The sequence below is a fragment of the Zingiber officinale genome, chromosome 8B, assembly GCF_018446385.1.
Source record: "Zingiber officinale cultivar Zhangliang chromosome 8B, Zo_v1.1, whole genome shotgun sequence".
Classification (NCBI taxonomy): Eukaryota; Viridiplantae; Streptophyta; class Magnoliopsida; order Zingiberales; family Zingiberaceae; genus Zingiber; species Zingiber officinale.
The window spans coordinates 30,111,638-30,130,892 of NC_056001.1; the positions used below are offsets into that span (position 1 = coordinate 30,111,638).

At 36.2% G+C, this 19,255-nt stretch overlaps 3 protein-coding genes and 2 non-coding genes across 8 annotated transcripts; 2 read left to right on the forward strand and 3 right to left on the reverse strand.

Moving 5' to 3' along the window:
* Nucleotides 1-546: 546 nt before the first annotated feature.
* On the reverse strand, nt 547-620 carry TRNAE-UUC. Its single transcript has one exon. It is a non-coding gene; the product is annotated as a tRNA-Glu (tRNA).
* Nucleotides 621-1,145: 525 nt separating this feature from the next.
* On the forward strand, nt 1,146-4,598 carry LOC122013348 (mitochondrial import inner membrane translocase subunit TIM14-3-like). Of its 2 annotated transcripts, none has more exons than XM_042569604.1 (4): nt 1,146-1,360; nt 1,496-1,554; nt 3,985-4,163; nt 4,242-4,598. In XM_042569604.1, exons 2-4 carry the CDS (start codon nt 1,552-1,554, stop codon nt 4,396-4,398), a joined length of 339 nt encoding a protein of 112 aa, XP_042425538.1. In that variant the 5' UTR covers nt 1,146-1,360; nt 1,496-1,551; the 3' UTR covers nt 4,399-4,598. The 2 variants fall into 2 exon arrangements, with proteins under 2 accessions (XP_042425538.1, XP_042425537.1); XM_042569603.1 differs by having other exon boundaries at nt 1,147-1,360; nt 1,499-1,554.
* Nucleotides 4,599-6,608: 2,010 nt separating this feature from the next.
* Nucleotides 6,609-6,681, reverse strand: TRNAR-CCG. The gene has a single exon. It is a non-coding gene; the product is annotated as a tRNA-Arg (tRNA).
* Nucleotides 6,682-7,888: 1,207 nt separating this feature from the next.
* On the forward strand, nt 7,889-16,350 carry LOC122013411 (protein PAT1 homolog 1-like). 3 transcript variants are annotated; one of them, XM_042569688.1, is made up of 6 exons: nt 7,889-8,008; nt 8,106-8,202; nt 8,700-8,845; nt 9,928-9,984; nt 11,792-11,861; nt 13,883-16,350. In XM_042569688.1, exons 2-6 carry the CDS (start codon nt 8,133-8,135, stop codon nt 15,931-15,933), a joined length of 2,394 nt encoding a protein of 797 aa, XP_042425622.1. In that variant the 5' UTR covers nt 7,889-8,008; nt 8,106-8,132; the 3' UTR covers nt 15,934-16,350. The 3 variants fall into 3 exon arrangements, with proteins under 3 accessions (XP_042425622.1, XP_042425620.1, XP_042425621.1); XM_042569686.1 differs by having other exon boundaries at nt 7,890-8,032; XM_042569687.1 differs by having other exon boundaries at nt 7,906-8,202.
* Nucleotides 16,351-16,398: 48 nt separating this feature from the next.
* LOC122013412 (pentatricopeptide repeat-containing protein At4g13650-like) lies at nt 16,399-18,427 on the reverse strand. The gene has a single exon (XM_042569689.1). It carries the CDS (start codon nt 18,420-18,422, stop codon nt 16,425-16,427), a length of 1,998 nt encoding a protein of 665 aa, XP_042425623.1. The 5' UTR covers nt 18,423-18,427; the 3' UTR covers nt 16,399-16,424.
* Between the last annotated feature and the right edge of the window lie 828 nt (nt 18,428-19,255).

Below are 19,255 nucleotides of genomic sequence, written 5' to 3' on the forward strand. Positions count from 1 at the left end.
ATATGGTGCTCAAGATCATCACCCACTCAGACTTAAAAACTTAGGAGTATCATCCATTCAGGCTTAATAGCACCAAGGTGCTATTAATTGCCACAATTAATAGCACCAAGGTGATTGAAAATCATGTTGACAGAATAAGTTTGGTCTACAAAGAACCCATATTGATTGAGACAAGGAGGTATTATCTGGAGCTTATGTTATAAGTCAAGAATCATGCCATGTAAGAGAGAATCAGTAAGATTATATTTAAATTCATTATTTGTTATTTTATATATTTTAATTTTAGTTACATTTGTTTAGATTTTTTTTTAAAAAATATATTTTAAAAATGTTGGAGTGGTGGTCATAATGTGAAATAGTGGTGGATAGAAAATATTTATTTTTTAAGAAAGAATATTTTTGTTTACTTAAACAGTTTGAGTAAAAACTGGTATTATGGAATAGAAAAAAATAATAATATCAATTTATTTCACCTTAAAAGAAAATTTATTTAAATGTAAACAGAAAAGAGAAAAAAAATTTAATAGCAAAGGAGAAAATAAAAACTTCCATTGCCGGGATTTGAACCCGGGTCGCCTGGGTGAAAGCCAGGTATCCTAACCGGACTAGACGACAATGGAACTGTTGTGAGGTTCCGTCACAAATTTTATTTAAATTAATTTCATAACTGTGTTGATATTAATTAAAATCAATGCCTTTTCAACAAAAATAATCCAAAACAATTATTTCTTCGAGTATCATAATGTGAGTTGTGTTATATATTTTTGAAGGGTATAAAAGGATGATTCTCAATTCTTTCATTTTTTAAAAGTATATATTTTATTCATTGGAAATTTTCGCTTTTTTTTTAAAAAAAAAATTGGTTCTAAACTAGTCTAATTCTCAAATAAATTCCAACCTTTAAAATTATACTATGTTTATCGATTTAAGTTTGAGTTCTAAAAGTTCATATAATAATTTTACTCACAATTGTCACACAAGTCTAAACTCACCCAATTTAATTTTATTTATATTAAATATTTTTAATAAATATTAATTTTATGGTAAATAAAATGATTTTAGGATCGACTACTGTCAGGCCAATTTAGACCGGGCCGGACCCGTCAAGTCATTTTCGCCATGGGTCGGGCCGGGACCGGACCTGCCCGGCGAGCAAAGAAGCCGCCGCACGCAACGGCACCGGCAATACGCCGACCCTTTTGTTTCTTGTAGCCCAAGCAATGGGAATCCTTATAAATCCCTCTCCGTCTTCCTCACCGCTCACCTCTTCTTCCGTCTTCCTCGCCGCTCACCTCCTCTTCTCTTCCTCCGTAATCTCAGCTCCGAAGAACGCAACTCTTTCGCCCTAAGTTCGTCTCAGGTACTTCAACCTCCCCGCCCTCGAATTTGCCGTGTCAGATGTCGTTTCCAAGGGGAAAAACGTACCTTTTAGTTTAGGGTATTAGTTGTGATCAAATGCTTACCCTGTATGTTTTTTCTTTTTTGGTGCATGAAGCAGTGAGATTGCTTGGATTTGGATAGACTGGTTGGATTCTCGGTGCTGCGATCTTAATGGTACGTAATGATTCCGATGTTCAGTTAATCTTTTTTAAATGCTTGTTGCAAGGATTCTGAATTTTGCTTAGGTTGAACAAGTTTTTTTCTTTGGTGATGAATGGTTGAGATGCTATGACAAAATACCAGTTTATTTGATGAATTTTGAGCTCTTTGTTTTGATGTCCCAATGAACGATGGTAAATGAAGAGGATAAATCATATTTTCTTTTTATGATGAATAGCTTTGATTAGTTTTTTGTCTTAACTTTGGGTGGATGAGTTACAAAGTATGGACTTCACTTCAGTATCAATGTTTCCTCTATTTCTCAAATGAAATAAAGAAAAAAATGATATATTGTTTATCGCTTTTAAGACATATAAAAATTTTGATTCTATTTACCCAGAAGGAAGGATAGGGGAGGACTAGTTCATGGAAATCTTCATTTATCAGCTCCAAATTTCAGTAGTAAGAAGTCTCCTCTCCTCTGATATGTTCACCTAGTTTTAGGCAGGTGAACACTGCGTCCATTGAAATAGAGATCACAATTGGTGTCATGTTGTGCTAATCAACTGATAAACAAGTTGTGCCTTTATATAAGGTGCATGAACTAAATTTTCTAAGTTAGGTTATATGATATAAAAGTAATCTATATTTTTAAAGTAAATTATTTTTGTAAATTGGTCAATTCATATCAACCCATTTCTATGGTAGGCTGGTATCATGTCACTTTAGGATTTTGTATCTACTAATTGTGTTTCAGATTAGATTAGGTTGGTTCATGTGTAATATTGTCAACACTAAAATCGGAAAGAAAAAATTGATCATTTTGCCCCTTCTCTTCTAACACAATGAGTTCTAGTGTGGCGAGTGGGGTATTAGGCATTGGATGAGGTTGGCATCAAATGAGGTCATGGTGGGTGGCCGATGGGGAGGTGACACGATAACTTGCGAGGCAATGTGGCAAGTTAAAGTAGGAGGCAATGTGACAAGTTGTAGTAGGCTATGTGATAAGGTGCAGTGGGTGTTAGAGAAGCTGAGCATAAACTTGTGCCTTTACTCTCTCCTCTTTTCTCATCTCCTTTGTGTGGAGGTAGAGGGAGTAAGTGGGAGTGAGCAAGAGGAAGTAAGTAGGAACCATAATTTTTATTACCTCTTTCTCTCTTTCCTTTCATTAGTAAATATATCTACACTTATTATTGGAACTTTGTAGAATCCAAAAGTCTCTTTGGTCAAATGTATTTTCTCTCATTGTTTAAGCATGCACAATCTTGCATCCCTTTTCAAGTCATTCACAATAACACAACCCTGATTGCAGAAACTATCGAACTCCAAATATGCAGTTATGTTTGGGGAAAAGGAGCTTTAATATTGCCTCCACTAACTATTAGACTGTCCCTGTAAATATTTGTGGCATTCCATTTATTAAAGGAGCTTTGATATTGCCTCCAAATACTAGTGCAGTATAGCTTTTTTGCTGCATTCCATTTATTTGAATATTTGTCAACGTTTCCCTATTTTTCATTCCAACCAATTGGAAAGTTGAGGATTTTAACTTAAATAGTTGCTTTTGAGAGTGCTAATTACCATCTCCAACTTGGTCGTTCTCATGAACCAGCAGCATTATATTATGTGTATGATTGATCAATACATATCGGTGATTCTGATCCTAGTTCTCTCCTATGATGATATAAACTCTCCTATAATTGAAATTGTATTTAAAGTTTAGAAGTGAGATCTGTCATACTTATTTCATGCTTGAATACCATTCTGTAAGTTATTTTCGAGAAGTTTTAGTTGGGCCATAAGTGAACCAGCAGTTGAATATGCCCATTCAATATATATCAGATCAATTAAATGAACAATTTTGAACAACTTATTAAACTAAATAAACAAGTTTAAATACATGTGTTTAGCTTGTTAATTTGTTGATGTTCATAATAAAGATTGTGAACAATGTCCACAAACAAAAGTTTGTTCATTAACAAAGTTCTTATCAAACATGCAAATAGACAAGCAAGTTCTCAAAATGAATTTATCAAGCTCACTCACCAATCAAAAAAGTTAAAAATGTAAAAATTTTAAACAATCAAACAAGTTCAAATTGAGATCTTGATAATATCTAAACAAGCCAAGCTTGAACAAAACTCAAGTTCATAAAAAAGCAATAAAAAGAAATCGAGCTTGAATAACTATTTCAAGCACTTCATTTTAGGCTTAGCTTACCTCTATTATCTTCTCTAACAAACTAAAACAACATAAAGTGTGGCTCGTCTTGGCTCATTTATAGTCCTATCATTTATAGTCCTAAGATATAGTATTGCGGAAGATCCTAAGCATTTATAATTCCTGGTTTCTTCTTTTTGAATTCCAATTCCCATCTAATAGTCAGTATCCATGAATATGGTTCATACGCGATGATATCATGACATCTTCTAATCATTACTTCAGGCAAGTCCTTTAATTGCAAGTCTAACAGTGGCTGCTGCTGCGATGGGAGGTCGATACATGATTCAGGCATGGCAGGCGTTTAGAGCTCGCCCTATTGTTCCTCGAGTTCGCAGGTTCTATCCAGGTGGTTTCGAGCAGCAGATGACAAAGCGAGAAGCCTCGTTGATCCTTGGCGTGAGGTATGCCCAACTCTCGTTCCTTAACTCAATGTTGTCTCATTGGTTCTTTGAGCAAACTCGGACTTGGACTTGTCACAGAGAGCATTCTCCACCGGACAAGATCAAGGAGGCTCATAGGAGAGTCATGGTGGCGAACCACCCGGATAGCGGAGGAAGCCATTTCCTCGCTTCGAAGATCAACGAGGCCAAGGACATGCTAACGGGTAAATTTAGAGGTGGCTCATCTGTGTTTTGATTTCTTCAGTGAGCACGATACACATGATGAATCTGACACTCCGTAAGAGTGTTCCAGCTTCTAACAAAGGACTAACTAACTATATTCTCTATCCTGACAACTTTTTTTCCTTTTTCAATTTCTTGGAACAATTGAGATGATTCACAGAGTCCATTTTGTAAGAATTGGGTTTTACTCGTTATGAAACAACACTTGTGCAACTGTTGGTGTTAATTCTCAATTTATTCTTGAGGATGGAGCATTGAAAAGGTAAATTGATAAGAGATGTTCATTAATTAAACGGAGAATGATACAAAGGATAAGAACGGATTGTCCATTTATGAATGAATGATTTAGCAAATATCAAAAGCACCTCTAATTATTAGAATGAATGTTTTTAAAAAACAATAATAAAAAAGTGTTAACTATATTTTTTATTTTAAAATTACTTTTATTTCAATTGAAATATTATTATAGTAACTATTAAATATGATATATATTATTTTTATTAAGTTAAACTTAAAAAGGAATATTTGTTTTAATATATAATAACTAGTGCTATATATTATAATTGTTATACAAGTATGTAATAAGGATATTAAAAAAAAAAATTAAAGCACACTTTTGTTTTTTTTACACTTATTACATAGACAAGCACTTATTACATAGACAAGTATGTCATAAGGATATTAAAAAAAAATATTAAAGCACATTTTTGGTTTTTTTACGTGCAAATTTATCTATGAATAACTATTTAATAGTAGTTATGATAATTTTTTAATACTAATGATTTATTTTTTGCAATAAGTAAATATTACGGAGGATATATACATTTAAAGGAGAAAGACAATGGATTACACAGGTTATCTTCCACCTTCGAAAGATGATAGATTTGGTTGCTCTGTGAAATCAGCCTGATCCAGTGCCCTTCGCATCATGAACCGGACAAACTGGGCCTTAACCCGATTATAACGATTCACTATCAACTTGGAATTGGCAGGCAAACGATCGCACATTGAATCCACGCCACGGAAACCACTAAAATCATCCAAGCCATTGATTGTCCCTGCTTGGATCACGAGCTGCCGTCGCACAGCTCGGCAATCGAGGCGCAAAGGAGAACCAATATATTTGGTGAAGTGTAGATAGAACGATGTGGGACTAACAGAGTTCGCTTTGGGACGGTAGATGAGCTCTCGAATCCCGGCGGTGCGAGCCACCAGGTGGGTGGTGGTGCTGGCCTTGTCGGCGGCGTGGTCGATTTCCACTGCGGGAGGTAGGGGAGGGAGGCTAGGAGAAGAAGCAAGGATAAAGGTTGGCCACGGACGAAGGTTGAAGAAATCTACAAACAATCTCTCAACCAGCTTGCATTTGCAGATAAATTGAATGAGATTATTCTTAATCCTCTCCTACTTAATCCAACATTGAGAGGTATATGCGACTTCGCTGTCTTGTATTTTTGCTACTTTCCTTTGTCTCTCTGAGGTTTGATTTGAGCGTCGGATGTGTTTCGTCGGAGTTTGTCTCAATTCTCCTTCTAACTTTCTTTCATGGTGGTCTGAATATTACCCTAGTTCGAATTCGACATTCAACTTATACTTCGCTGTTGACCTACTCGACCTCTCCGTCGGCCATCAACTTATCCCCGATTCTAGCTCAACCAACTATATATACCCTTATTTCAACTGAAAATATTGTTATAGTAGATACTAATAATATTTTACTATGTATTAAAATAAATTAATTTAATTAAAAATATTATAATAATATTTTAAAAGTATTTTTGCTAATTTTTTATTAAGTTTGTAAAAAAATTAATATAAAAATATATTATATATTATTGTTTTTAATAAAATATTTAAAAAGAATTACTTTAATATATAACTGTTATATCAGTATGTAATAAGATAAAGATATGTTTAAAATAAAAAAAAATACGATGAGCATTAATTTAATTTATTGGAGCACTCTTTTATTTTTTTTAAAACTAAAATTTATTGAGAAAATAAACGGTGAAAAAACTGATTTGTTTGATAGATCCAATGTACACCGACATGTTATCCTTCCAAAAACCCACAATTGAAAAATGGTTTAATCTCGCAAATAGAAAAAATAGAAGTAGTTTTAAGAGATGATTATTTCCGTAAATATGGTTTAATCTCGCAATCATACGAGTGAGAAGGTGATTTTTTTAATTAAAAACCCGAAAAAACGAAAGAGAACGTACATCTCGATCGCGATGGGACTCGAACCCACAATCTCCCGCTCCGGAGGCGAGCGCCTTATCCATTAGGCCACGCGATCAACTTGTTAAGTGATAAAATTAATATTTATTTATTTATTATTGTTTTTTTTGTTAAAGTCACCAAATTTGAACTTCATTTTATATTAAACGTTTATGACAAAACCCAAAGGGACAAGAAACATCATATGAATATATATTTTAAAAAATATAATTAAATAGACACTCCTTCTATAATTTTATTCTAAAAATACCCTAGATCTAATGGTATTATAGAAGCTATCAGGTAGCTACTATAAATGTTTAAAGTGGGTTTAGGATTTAAAATCTAAGATTTACATTGTGTAAAAATTATTGAATAACTTCTATAATGTACAGAAGCTATCAGTAACGGTTATAATGTATTTATGGCGAATTTAGGATTTAGGGAGCTACATAATAGTTTCTTCGACTATTTTAAATTGATTTTAATGAAGTTTAAATAATTTTGACTAAGTTGATAAATTATTATTTGATATAATAATATTTAGAGATCTTAAATCTTAAACATATTCTAAATATGTTATAGTAACTCCCCATTAACTTCTATAAATTATAACTACTTAGTAATTTCTATAGTTTTTATATGGTACAAATTCTAAATACTAAATAATGGGAAGAATGGCTATTTGATATATATATATATATATTTTTAAGATATACCCCTTTTGATGATTTTTAAAATTTGGAGTGCTCTTTACCGAGACACTTATAGGCTGTAAGTATTTATAATTCCAATACAAAGACATTGTTCGAAATCAATGAGTTTAAGGAAAGAAATAGGCGACAAATGTTTGAGATTTGAAAAGTATACTTATAAGCAATAATACTAGGACAAAGCAGCATCTATAGATAAAGCATAAATCTCAAAAGTTCTCAAAACAATATAGAATTCTAAAACATACAAGACATTCATCTTGTCATTAAATCTTATTTGACAACACAACTATAAGTTGACAAGTGTTAGTAAAAATATAACACATAACTTGAATCAACATGAGTGAAAAGTGATTTTTGAAAATAAGAGTTATGAGGGGGTTAAGGCAACAACTTGTAATAGAAAAATAATAGTGTAAGAATTAGTAGATTTAAAAGGCTAAATTTGATTTTAAAAAAAAACTAGAGTACCTCAAGTATACAACCTGAAGGTCTTTAGTGAAAATTATGAAACTTAAAGGAATCAAATGACATTAAACCCACCCACAGCAATCCGTCCTTGATACGCTGCGATACCTTTTATTCCTTTTCTTCTCTATTTCTCTCGCTCGTTTATTTGTGGGGCGAGGTCGAGCGCCACGCTCTTCTCTCGACCGACCAGCCTCGCTCCCAGATCTCAGCTGGCGAAGAAGCGTAATCCTTCTTTTCCGATCGGAGGTGGGCGGAACTCCTTCGCCCGTCCTTATGCTTCCGCCGACCGGCGTCACCTTTTGCTGTTTTTGGTCTTCAGGGCGTTAGCCTTCGGCGTCCGGGTGCCATGAAGGGGCTCGATGCGGGAGGAAACCCTAGGAGCGATGCCGTCGGGAGCTTCTCCGCCAGTGGATCAGGTGGGTGTTTGCTTCTTCGTATCCTTGGGATGGCTGTGGACCTTAAAGTTCTCCTTCCTTTTTTTTCGCGAGGAATTTAATTTTCTCTTATCGTATGCTGGAAATAAATTTTACGAACTAAGCAGATCTGATGGACCTGGAGATCGATGCTTGAATTTATTTATGCTCGTTTACAAGGAGCAGTCTGAATGCTGCTTCATGTTAATATGAAGCTTAGGTTGTGCTTGGGTTATTGACAATTTTTGGTTTAAGGGTTTTGCAACTTTGCAAAATATTTACAGTGAGATTTCCTCTCTGTTTTATAATTAGTTTTTGCTGGTAGGCGTTCTTGATGCTCTTTCTTTTGCTATTTGAGTACCTTTCTTCTTGACGCTCTTGCTGCCAATCCTAAATGTTAGTAGGAATTCACGTTTTTTTTCCTTTTTATCGTTGTAGCAAGAGCTTATCTTACCCAATGCAGTTCATAGACTTGTAACTTGGTTTCATGCTCTGTGCAGATAGTAGTCTTCTGTTTGATGCTTCACAATATGCATTCTTCAATAAGGGTGGCGTGGAGGAAATTGAGTTAGGTGGTTTGGAGTATGATGATGACTTTCTTGGTCTTGAGGAGGAATCCAAGTTTCCTTCTCTTGGTGATAAAGAGGTGAGTTAGTTTTATGAACACAAATCTTTGGGCTGTAGCTGCTGATCTCTTGCTGGAATGCCAGGTTTCGTTGTGCAATTGATAGCCAACATCAGATCGTGTTAAGTACCATGATCCATGAGTTGTGACCATTGCTTTTAACCATTTTCTTTATTTGGATTTTGGATAGGTTAGGTATTTTAGATATGGGTGCCTAAAATGCAGATACTTGGTCAAGAAATCACCAGAGAATAACATACCACTTTGATTCCATTGTGGTTTGACCTATGCAATTGTCTTTTGTGTGAATTGCTTAGTATGAATAAACAAATGGGGTTAAACATCACGATAGTCTAACAAGCTGGATTTAGCAAACACTAATATGGTAGATGCTAGCTAATCAAATTGGCAAATACAAAATAATTAGGTGGAGGATGAGCATTTGCATATACATTATTAGTGACTTGGGCTCAATACATATGCCTGCTGTACCCGTGCTGACATGACACACTCATATGTATGTTCCAAAAACGAGTTTGAGCAACTGGACTCATTGCACATGGAATGATGAGGAAAGAGATATATGCTTTTCTTTTTCTGATATTTCTCATGATTTCATAAATGCTATCCCTTACATATTGTTGGAAATCAACTTTATGATTATTTTGAATAGTGAGTATGACTACAGGTAGTCAGAGAAAACTAAGATAGGTATTTTTTTTTGCAAGGTTACATGTGAGAATTTGTTAAGTTACACCTTTAATGATCATGGTGATTTAAGATTTCTTCTCAGCATTGTCATTCGTGATGCAAATTTTCAGATTCTTATTTTTGTTTCTTTCATTATCAATATTGATTTGCTTTGACCTTTCACCTGCTTCTCCCTTTGTCTAATTCATGTTTCTAACCTTTTCATTTTTGGTTTATCTTGAGATTGCTTTCTTTTATTTTGTAGCTCCTTGGCTTAACTTTGTTCACCAAGTTTTCTATGTTATCAGATTTTTGTCAGATCTTTTAGTTACTGTTATTATCTGCGCAAACCGTATTTATAATATTTTTGCAAACCTTTGTAGCTAAAATCAATTTTATTGTGATTTCTACAGATTGAAAGCTTAGGGTCCTTGTCTGAGATTGATGACCTGGCAACAACTTTTAGAAAGGTAAATATATACATGCTCATTTGACTAGAATTATCTTGTATTTTCACTTTAAGTTAGGTACTGCCATTTTTTTCACAGAAGCCATATAATGATACAAAGTTCACGACAGTTCTGTTGAGTTCTTTAGGGGAGAAATAAATAGTAATGCTATAGGAGGTTTTGTTGGTGTTATATGAATGTATACAGGTTCATGTGCTCATAACAGATGGCTAAATTTTGTTTCATACTGTTTGTCGAGATCTCTTTCTTTTTTATCATGCTTGGTTCATAATTGAGCTATATGGAAAATAGAAGAAGAATGCTTTAAGGAAGGCATGTATAAAATGACGGCAATATCACATTTAATTGGTAGTTCCTTAGCAGTACAGAATCACACTTTACTAGTTTCAGTCTAAAACTTACAACCAGTACATCTGGAACTAAATTACCTAGATAGGGTGAAAAAGATGTCAGGAAAAATTGTGAGTTGGGGATACAGCCTAAGTTGTCTCATTATCAAGTTAATGTTGATCTCATTTGTCTCCATCATCATTGTCATCATCATCAAGTAGATGAGTTTGCCACCGACCATTTGGGTCTATTATCTGAATTGGTTCTCTTCAGTTAAGTTCTATGCAAAGCTATACCACCAGTAATATTCAAATATTAAATTGTGCTTTATTACTTGACATAATATCTTTGGTCTATCTACCCATTTCACCTTGTATCTAATCTATTCTATCATCATGTTTTTTTTTTCCATTTATTGGATTTGCACCTAATTTTTCTATTTTATTCTTTATAGTAACTCCATATATCCACCCTAACATTCTAATATATACAATGTTAAATTTTGTATACTCTTATCCATAAACAACAAAGTGTTATAATGCCACTCAGCAAGTGAGCTTGTTTTGGTTGCATACAATTTCATTGGCACAACCTCTGTGCTAGCTTTTGTTTATCGGATCATGTTGTTGAGACACTGGATAACACTTGCAATATATTTTCACATAATATTATTGACAAGCAAAGATGATTATTACAAACACATTAGTAACAAAATATACATCTCAACAAGATCATATAATTAAAATTGTAACAAAATCTACAACGAAACATCGTTCATAAATAGAAAATATAGAATAGTATATATGCAACAAGCATAAGGAAGGTCAGAAGTCATATGCAAAATTTCGCAGTGATGTAATCAGAACAAGAATAATAGTATTGCACCAAATGACTCACCTTAGGCTAATTTGGGATGAGTACGAATACACTGCACATGTTAGGACATTATGCAATGTTAGACTTTGTAGAACCCTTTGGCCTCTAATTATAGGTTGAACGTTGTGGTAGTTGCGATGTGAATCATGTTTTCCCTAAGGATACATCTTATTTTTCAGTTTTTTTTTTTTAATTCTTCTCTTTATTCTATTCATACAATTTCCCTCTCTTAGTTTGTATTGAGGTTGTGATGTATTTGTGTTCTTGTAATTGTAGGCATTCTTCACCTAATATATAGTCATGCATGGTTTAGCCTACAATTCACACCTACAGAACATTAGACTACTTGTTTTTGTCTGCTTATCTAGATTTTGGTTTCTTATGTTCTTTTAGATGCTTCAATATTATCCTTGTGCCTTTTTGTCAATGATGGGTTCTTTTTTTGCTTATGTTCTCTGATTAGTGGCAGACTAAGTTATAACAGTGGTTTGTATGCTTCTGGAGCCCTCTGATATTGTCTGTTGTATGATATGCAATAAATTGTTATCATTTTTTTTTCTTGCATCTGCTCTTTGTTGACTGCCTATCTTTGTGTTCTCAGCTGAACAGAGTCGTCAATGAACCAAGGAGTGTTGGTGTTATTGGTGATAGAGGGTCTTTTTCTAGAGAAAGTAAGTGATAATGTGATCTATTGCAAACTAATCTTTATGTGTTTGCTGTTGACATTATGTTGTTTTTGTTTGCATTTCTCACCCATGAGGAACTTTTAGAGAGTAATATCTAATGATTTAAGTGACATAAAAGAATGATGTTGCAACCGTCAAGATTTGAGGAAAAAAAATGACTTGGATATTTCCAACCAACACTCATTTTGTATGTTTTTGGTGTATGCGTTTTGCATTCCCTCCCCTGTTTGCCACCTTTTTCTGGTTTTGTTAGCATTGATGTACTAAACTCTTGGTATAATGTTAAATGTTGCAAAACTCAATTGTTTCTCATGCTAATAGTAAGATATATGGTCACAATTGGAAGTGGGAAATATGATATATCATTTGAAAATTGAGTCAATCATAAAAGCATGAATTTTCAGTTGAGAAGAGTGAGATCATATATTAAGGAGAACTAGAAGTGATACAAGGAAGTGTTAAAAATTTCTAGAAGTCTGCCAAATTGCTAATGGTAGGAAAAGAGAGTATAAAGATTTAGGCAATATAAACTGTGTACTTGATAAAGATCGAAATGTGAAGGAAGCCTAATCCAATTCAAGATATCAAGGTGCATAGGTGGGTGATCGTTTGATCTATTATGTACATGCTCTAAAGGAAACATGATTCAATTTATATTAAAAGTAGTTGACTAACTCTTTCAATGGTAAAATAATTAAGGAATGATAGATTATTTTACAATATATATATATATATATATATATATATCTGTGTGTGTGTGTGTGTTTGGAGATTAAATATATTGTATCAGAGTCATAGATATATTCATAATAGAGATATCATGTGATTAAAGAAGATTTAAAGAAAATAAAGAATGTATAGAAGTGCAAGTCCTGATGATATTACAGTTGAAGTCTGCAAGAGTTTAGGGGGATATTGGATTAAGTGACTAATCAAAGTTAGATAAAAAATTCCTGGTGAATGAGAGTAAATTTTTTTTTAGTGCCAATTGATTTGAAGGAAAGGTGATGAACAATTTTTGTTTAATTATAAGTGATTGAATCAGTGAGTTATACTATGATTCTTTTGGAAAAGGTCATTGATAAAATACTAAGAGGTCAAAAAATATTGAATAATAAATTTAGTCTATGCTTAGAACATCAACTATAAATTCTGTTTTTTTTTTTTAAAAAAAAAATAAAACTACTAATGGAGAAATATTGAGAGAACAAGAAGAATTTGCACGCAATTTTTTGTCCACTTAGAAAAGGCTATGAGCCTATGAGAGAATTCCTAGACATCTCTTTTTATATTATTAGTAACCAAGTGTGTAACAAATGATTTTTCTTTTTATATTATTATTCTAAGTGTAAATAAAGGCTCATCTCTACGATCTTGTGGTTGCAGATATCAGATGAACTTCTTTGTTATACTTAGAACAAATTTTTCTCTTAGTTCTATCTGTCGACAGATGTAAAAATTAGTATCCAAATTCTTTTACTAATTCCTATGTTCAATTAGAATATCCTTGAGTCGTTTTTTTGTCATATTACCTTATTTTCTCGAAACTTCATCTATTATTTTCAGTATATAAATTACATCCATTTTGAAAATGCCTTTATCCTTCTTATCATACACATTTAAAGAGTATTCTCTTCTTCCTCTGCCTGTATCAATCTCCATGGATGTATATTAGATTGGTATTGCTTGATACACTTTTCTCTTTACTTAATCTTCTTCTTCAGATCCAAATAATAGATGTTCTATTCTACCATTTTATACTTAGCTCAATTTTCAAGCATAACAAAAGTTCTAGTAGCAATTGATCCCTTTCTAAATCATTGACCACGCTTCCAATTTATTCAATTCTCTATATAACCTTGATATTAAGTTGAGCCATTGCATATTATTTTCTTCTTGTAATCTTCTATGTTGTTCTTCTCTGTTAACTATCACACTGTTAATCCTACTTCAAAATGGCTATATTTTCCTTTTAATTTTCTTCCAAAAACTTAACACCTACTCAGGTTCTTCTAATGCGGACTGGACACAAGAAGCTGATTTTCCAAGCTGGATTGATCATCAAATATTTGATGCTGAAGATATGCAAGAAAGCAAACGGTGGTCGTCACAACCACATGCTACTCCATCTCAATTTGATGAACTAAAGTCCCTGTACCGTACATCTTCTCATCCTCACCAACTGCAGCATCATCACTCTATTGAATCAATCAATGTGCCCAAGTCATCTTTCACTTCCTACCCACCACCTGGGGGACAAAGCCTTCCTCTAACACGCCATTCAAGCTTACCATCAGTGGGTATTGCAGAGCAGATATCTACTCCAATTCCTTATTCTGGTCCTCAAAATCAGTTGGGAGGATTGCGTCATGGTCTTCACTATAATCCAAGTATGCAGTTTACACATTCTGGTGTTTCATCAGCCAGTTTGCCAAGAAATTACTTGTTGAATCATTCTGACCTCTTTGCCGGGGAGAACTGCAATCTGTTGCCTGACTTATTTTCACAACAGTTACCTCCACAAGGTGGTTTAATTTCACCACAGTTTCTGTCACAGCTACAACAGCAGAGATTGCTCCGGCAATCCCTCACCCATTACTCTCACCTGCAACCTAATTTATGCAACCGGTATTATCATCCTCAGATGATGACAAACAACTTTGAGTCAGTTAGTGGAATGCCTAATTTTAGAGAGCATAGATTAAAATCATCTCACAGAGGAAAACAGAATATGCGATTGTCACAACGATCGGAAACTGGCAGCTTGAAGAGTGACAGTGGTTTTCAATTTAGATCAAAGTACATGTCCGGACAAGAAATAGAAAGCATTCTGAAAATGCAGCATGCAGTGACACATATTACTGATCCTTATTTGGATGATTATTACCATCAAGCATGTCTTGCAAAAAAATCATCTAATTTAAGATTAAAGCAACCATTTTGTCCAACAGCAATAAAGGATCCTCCATCACGGTCACGTTCTAATAATGAATCTCATGTTCAGGTTGATGGACTTGGAAGAGTTTCATTCTCTTCCATTCGCAGGCCTCGTCCTCTCCTTGAGGTTGAGACGCCATCTGCATCAGGTGATGATCAGAAACCCTCTATGAAGCCTCTTGAACAGGAGCCTATGTTGGCTGCTAGGATCACTGTTGAAGATTGTATTAGCCTTCTTCTGGATGTGGATGATATTGATCGAGTTCTACAGAATAACCAACCACAGGACGGTGGGTTGCAACTGAAGCGGAGAAGACAGGTTCTTCTTGATGTCATTGCTGCATCACTCCAGCTTGTTGATCCATTTGGTCCTGGTAAATCTGATAACTCAGTTGTGTTTGCCCCAAAGGATGACCGTGTTTTCCTACGTATCATTTCTCTTCCGAAGGGTCGAAAGCTCATATCACGCTATCTTCACCTTCTGCCTCCTGGAAGTCATCTGACAAGAGTAGTCTGCATGGCCATTTTCCGCCACCTTAGGCTTTTATTTGGCGGTCTACCTTCAGATCCTAGTGCAGCAGAGACAACCATCAACCTTTCCAAGACTGTGTCTTCATGTGTGCGCAATATGGAACTTAGCGCTCTTGGTGCTTGCCTGGCTGCAGTGGTATGTTCATCTGAACAACCACCTCTGCGTCCTATTGGAAGTTCTACTGGTGATGGAGCCAGCATAATTATAAAGTCTGTTCTCAATAGAGCTACAGAACTTCTAACAGAACCCCACGTCACAAGCAACTACAGTTTCGCCAATCGAACTCTGTGGCAGGCATCTTTTGATGCTTTCTTTGGGCTTCTAACCCACTATTGCCTGAGCAAATATGACAGTATAATGCGAATGCTGCTTGTCCAAGCATCTGGTATTTCAATGGCAGGACCTGAAGCAACCATAGCCATTAGCAGAGAGATGCCTGTCGAGCTGTTGCGTGCAAGTCTTCCTCACACAAACGAACATCAGCGCGAGATGCTGCTTGAATTTGCTCAGAGGTCCATGCCTATTACCGATACTGGTACTCGGGGAGGTCAGAGCAGACCTGATAGTTCTGAGTCCGTGCCAGGATGATACACCTAAAGATACAAATCTCTCGATACCACTCAAGTGATTTCATTTCTCTCCATTATGTTTGAACACAGAGATACCTGATGGCACACTACACTTGAATCCTGGATCACAAATCAGTCGTAGGTTTGGGTAAAACAGAGATAGTTTCACTCCTCTCACTTCAACTTCTATGTTCAAATAGAATAATGTTAACATTCATGCAAGAACGTTGGTAGAGTTGCAACTGTGGTTTCGTCGAGGGAGCTCAGTTTTGATTGCCTGCCTTAGTTCTCCTTGCAAATGTGATAGTGATAGAAATTGTACAGGACCTTTTATCGCCATCTTCTCTTGGACTTGAAGAATCGCCAAATTGTGTTTTATGTGCAGACTGCTTAATTTAGGGGTGCTTAAATTCAATGCTGGTGGCTTTCATGGTAATTGCATGGGTGATGTTTCAATTAAAATCATTAGAAAAATAATAATAAATAATAAATAAATTTTTTGATCTTTTGTTAAATTCCTACCATTTGCAACGAATAAACTGAATGGTGACTGTGGTCTGATACTTGCTGGCTTTCGATCCAACTCTTCCCTGGGTCTTTCCTGACCCTTGCATCCTTCATCATAGCTTGAACAAAAGCCTTTCTTTCCCACATACTCGTCGAAGCGTACATCGTAGATAACGCGATGTAAGGCGAAGGGTCTTCTGGTCTCATTTCCATGATCCTTTGCGCCACTGATTTCACAAGATCGACATTTCCATGGATCTTGCACGATGCAAGCAGAGCTTCCCAAACGAGTTGGTCAGGCTCGAACGGCATTGCGTTTATCAACTCCATGGCATCCTGAAGCTTTCCAGCGCGACCGAACAGATCAACCATGCAAGCATAATGCTCCATCTTCGGCTCGAGCCCATGTTCCGCACTCATCGCACCGAAGTAGCTGCATCCATGAGCTACCAGACCCAACCGACTGCAAGACACCAGGACACCAACAAAAGTGTAGTCATCTGGTCGAATGCCTTCTTTCGACATCTTGTCAAACAATTCTAGAGCTTCTCCTTCACGACCATGTTGCGAAAACCCTGTGATCATGGCGTTCCAAGAGACAACATCTCTACAATTCATCAACTCAAACACTCTCCGTGCGAGTTCTACACACCCACACTTAGCATACATCGCTATAAGAGAGTTATGGACTGAGAGATCGTCGCCATTCCCTGTCTTCATAGCCCGGCAATGCAACTGTTCGCCAGCAGCAAGACTCGCTATCGTCGACGATGCTCGAATTGCGCCCGAAATGCAATACTTAGCAGGACCGATTCCTCGCCGGAGCATCTCCCTAAACAAGACTATTGCTTCTTCTCCACATCCGTTCTGACCATAACAAGTCAGCAATGCAGTCCAAGAGATCATATCTTTCACCCTCAACATCTTGAACAATCTCTCAGCCTTTTCGATAAGATTGCACCTTCCATAAAGTGTGATCAAGGCATTGCAAACTGATACATCTGCTAAGAATCCCTGTCTCAGAGCATAGCCATGAATCTCCTCTCCCAATCTGAGTTTTTCCATGCCTGAACAAGCTCCAATGGCGCTCGCAACCATGAAGCGGTCGACGACCACATTGCTTCCGATCATGCTTCTGAAGAGATCTATCGCGCGGAGATCGTAGCCATTTTGGGTGTAGGCGACGAGCAGCGACGTCCATGAAACCGCATCCATGTTCACCCTGGCGGAGAGCCTTACTGCTTCGCCGACGCTGCCGCACCTTCCGTACATCGATATCAGAGCGCTGCCCAGTTGATCGTCGACCTGGACGCCGAGCTTCAGAACGCATCCGTGAACTTGCTTGCCTTGGCGGAGCCTTTCGGGTGCGTCGAAAAGCTTGATCAGACTGACGAATGTTCTGTCGACCGGCCAGATTCGATCGCCGATCATGTCCCTGAAGACTGTAAGGGCAGCTTCTCGCGTCTGATCGCCGCGACTGGTAGCCAGAGAGGTGATGATGGAGGTGCAGATGACTGTGTCCTTTTGGGGAGTTTGGAGGAAGGTGCTGAATGATTCGTTAAGCTTCCCGCACTTGCCGTACATGGCGATCAGCGTGCTCGACACGAAACGGTCTCTCTCGACGCCGAGCTTGACCGCGGCGCAGTGCGTTTGCTGCCCAGATCTCAAGTCCCTGGCGCGAGAGCAGCCCGCGATCACGGTTCCGAGGTGGCTGGCGAGAGGAAGCTGGCCGTCGTAGCCATGGACCACCCTTCCGGCCAGGAGTTCCTTCAGCGAAGCCACGGTTACATTTGGCTGAGGCATTTCGTCGAACAGATCGCGTGCGTAGGCGGGCATGGAGAGGGATGCGTAAGCTCGGAGAAAGCCGTCGCAGAGGAAGGTGGAGGGGAAGCGTCCGAGCTTGAGGGAGAGGCGAGAGACTGCTCGTGGGTTTCTCCTGTGCTTGAGGTACCGAGAAAGCTCGTCGGAGGAGATCGGAGAAAGTTCGTCGGAGAGGCTCATCGATGTCTTTTCTTTTGATAATTAAGAATTTATATGGAGAAAGTGTGTTTTCCCTGCATTAGTTTAATTGCCCTTTTGAAGTTCCCTTCATTGCCCTTCTTATTGTCTTAAATTACTTCCCGATAACATCAATCTGATTCGTTTAATTTTGATCAGACGAACCAAATTAAATCTGAATTTCGAATATTTATTACGATAAAAATGATTAGAGAAAAATTTTTAATCATAATTTTAATTTTGCATGCAGTCTTTATGTCTAAAAAACTTTATTTTCACTCTCTACCTGCAAAGTTTCATTTGTTTCAACTCCCTCATGCAAATATCATTATCTAATTACCCTTCAGATTTTTTTAGATACAAAAAGTCCAAAAATAATTATAATTCCTCTTAAATTCAGCACTTTAAACTAGAATTCAATATATTTCTATCAAAATTGACCCCTCATATTTTTTAGGTATAAAAAATCTAAAAATAAGTATAATTCTTTTTAAATTCGACACTTTAAATTAAATTTTAGTATATTTTCTATCAAATTAAACATGACTTTTTTCCTACTTAATATAATTTCTTCTAAATTCAGCACAATTTAAAGAAAATCTAGTATATTTTCTATCCAATTGAGTATCATTTAAAGAAAATTTAGTATATTTTTCATCTAATTGAAGTGGAAAAAGAGTCGTGCCCAATTTGATAGAAAATATACTGAATTCTAGTTTAATGTGCTGAATTTCAGAAAAATTATACTTATTTTTGGAGTTTTTATACCTGAAAATATCAGGGGCAATTAGGTAAATTAGTGTCTATTATATTTGACTATGGAGTGGAAACAAAGA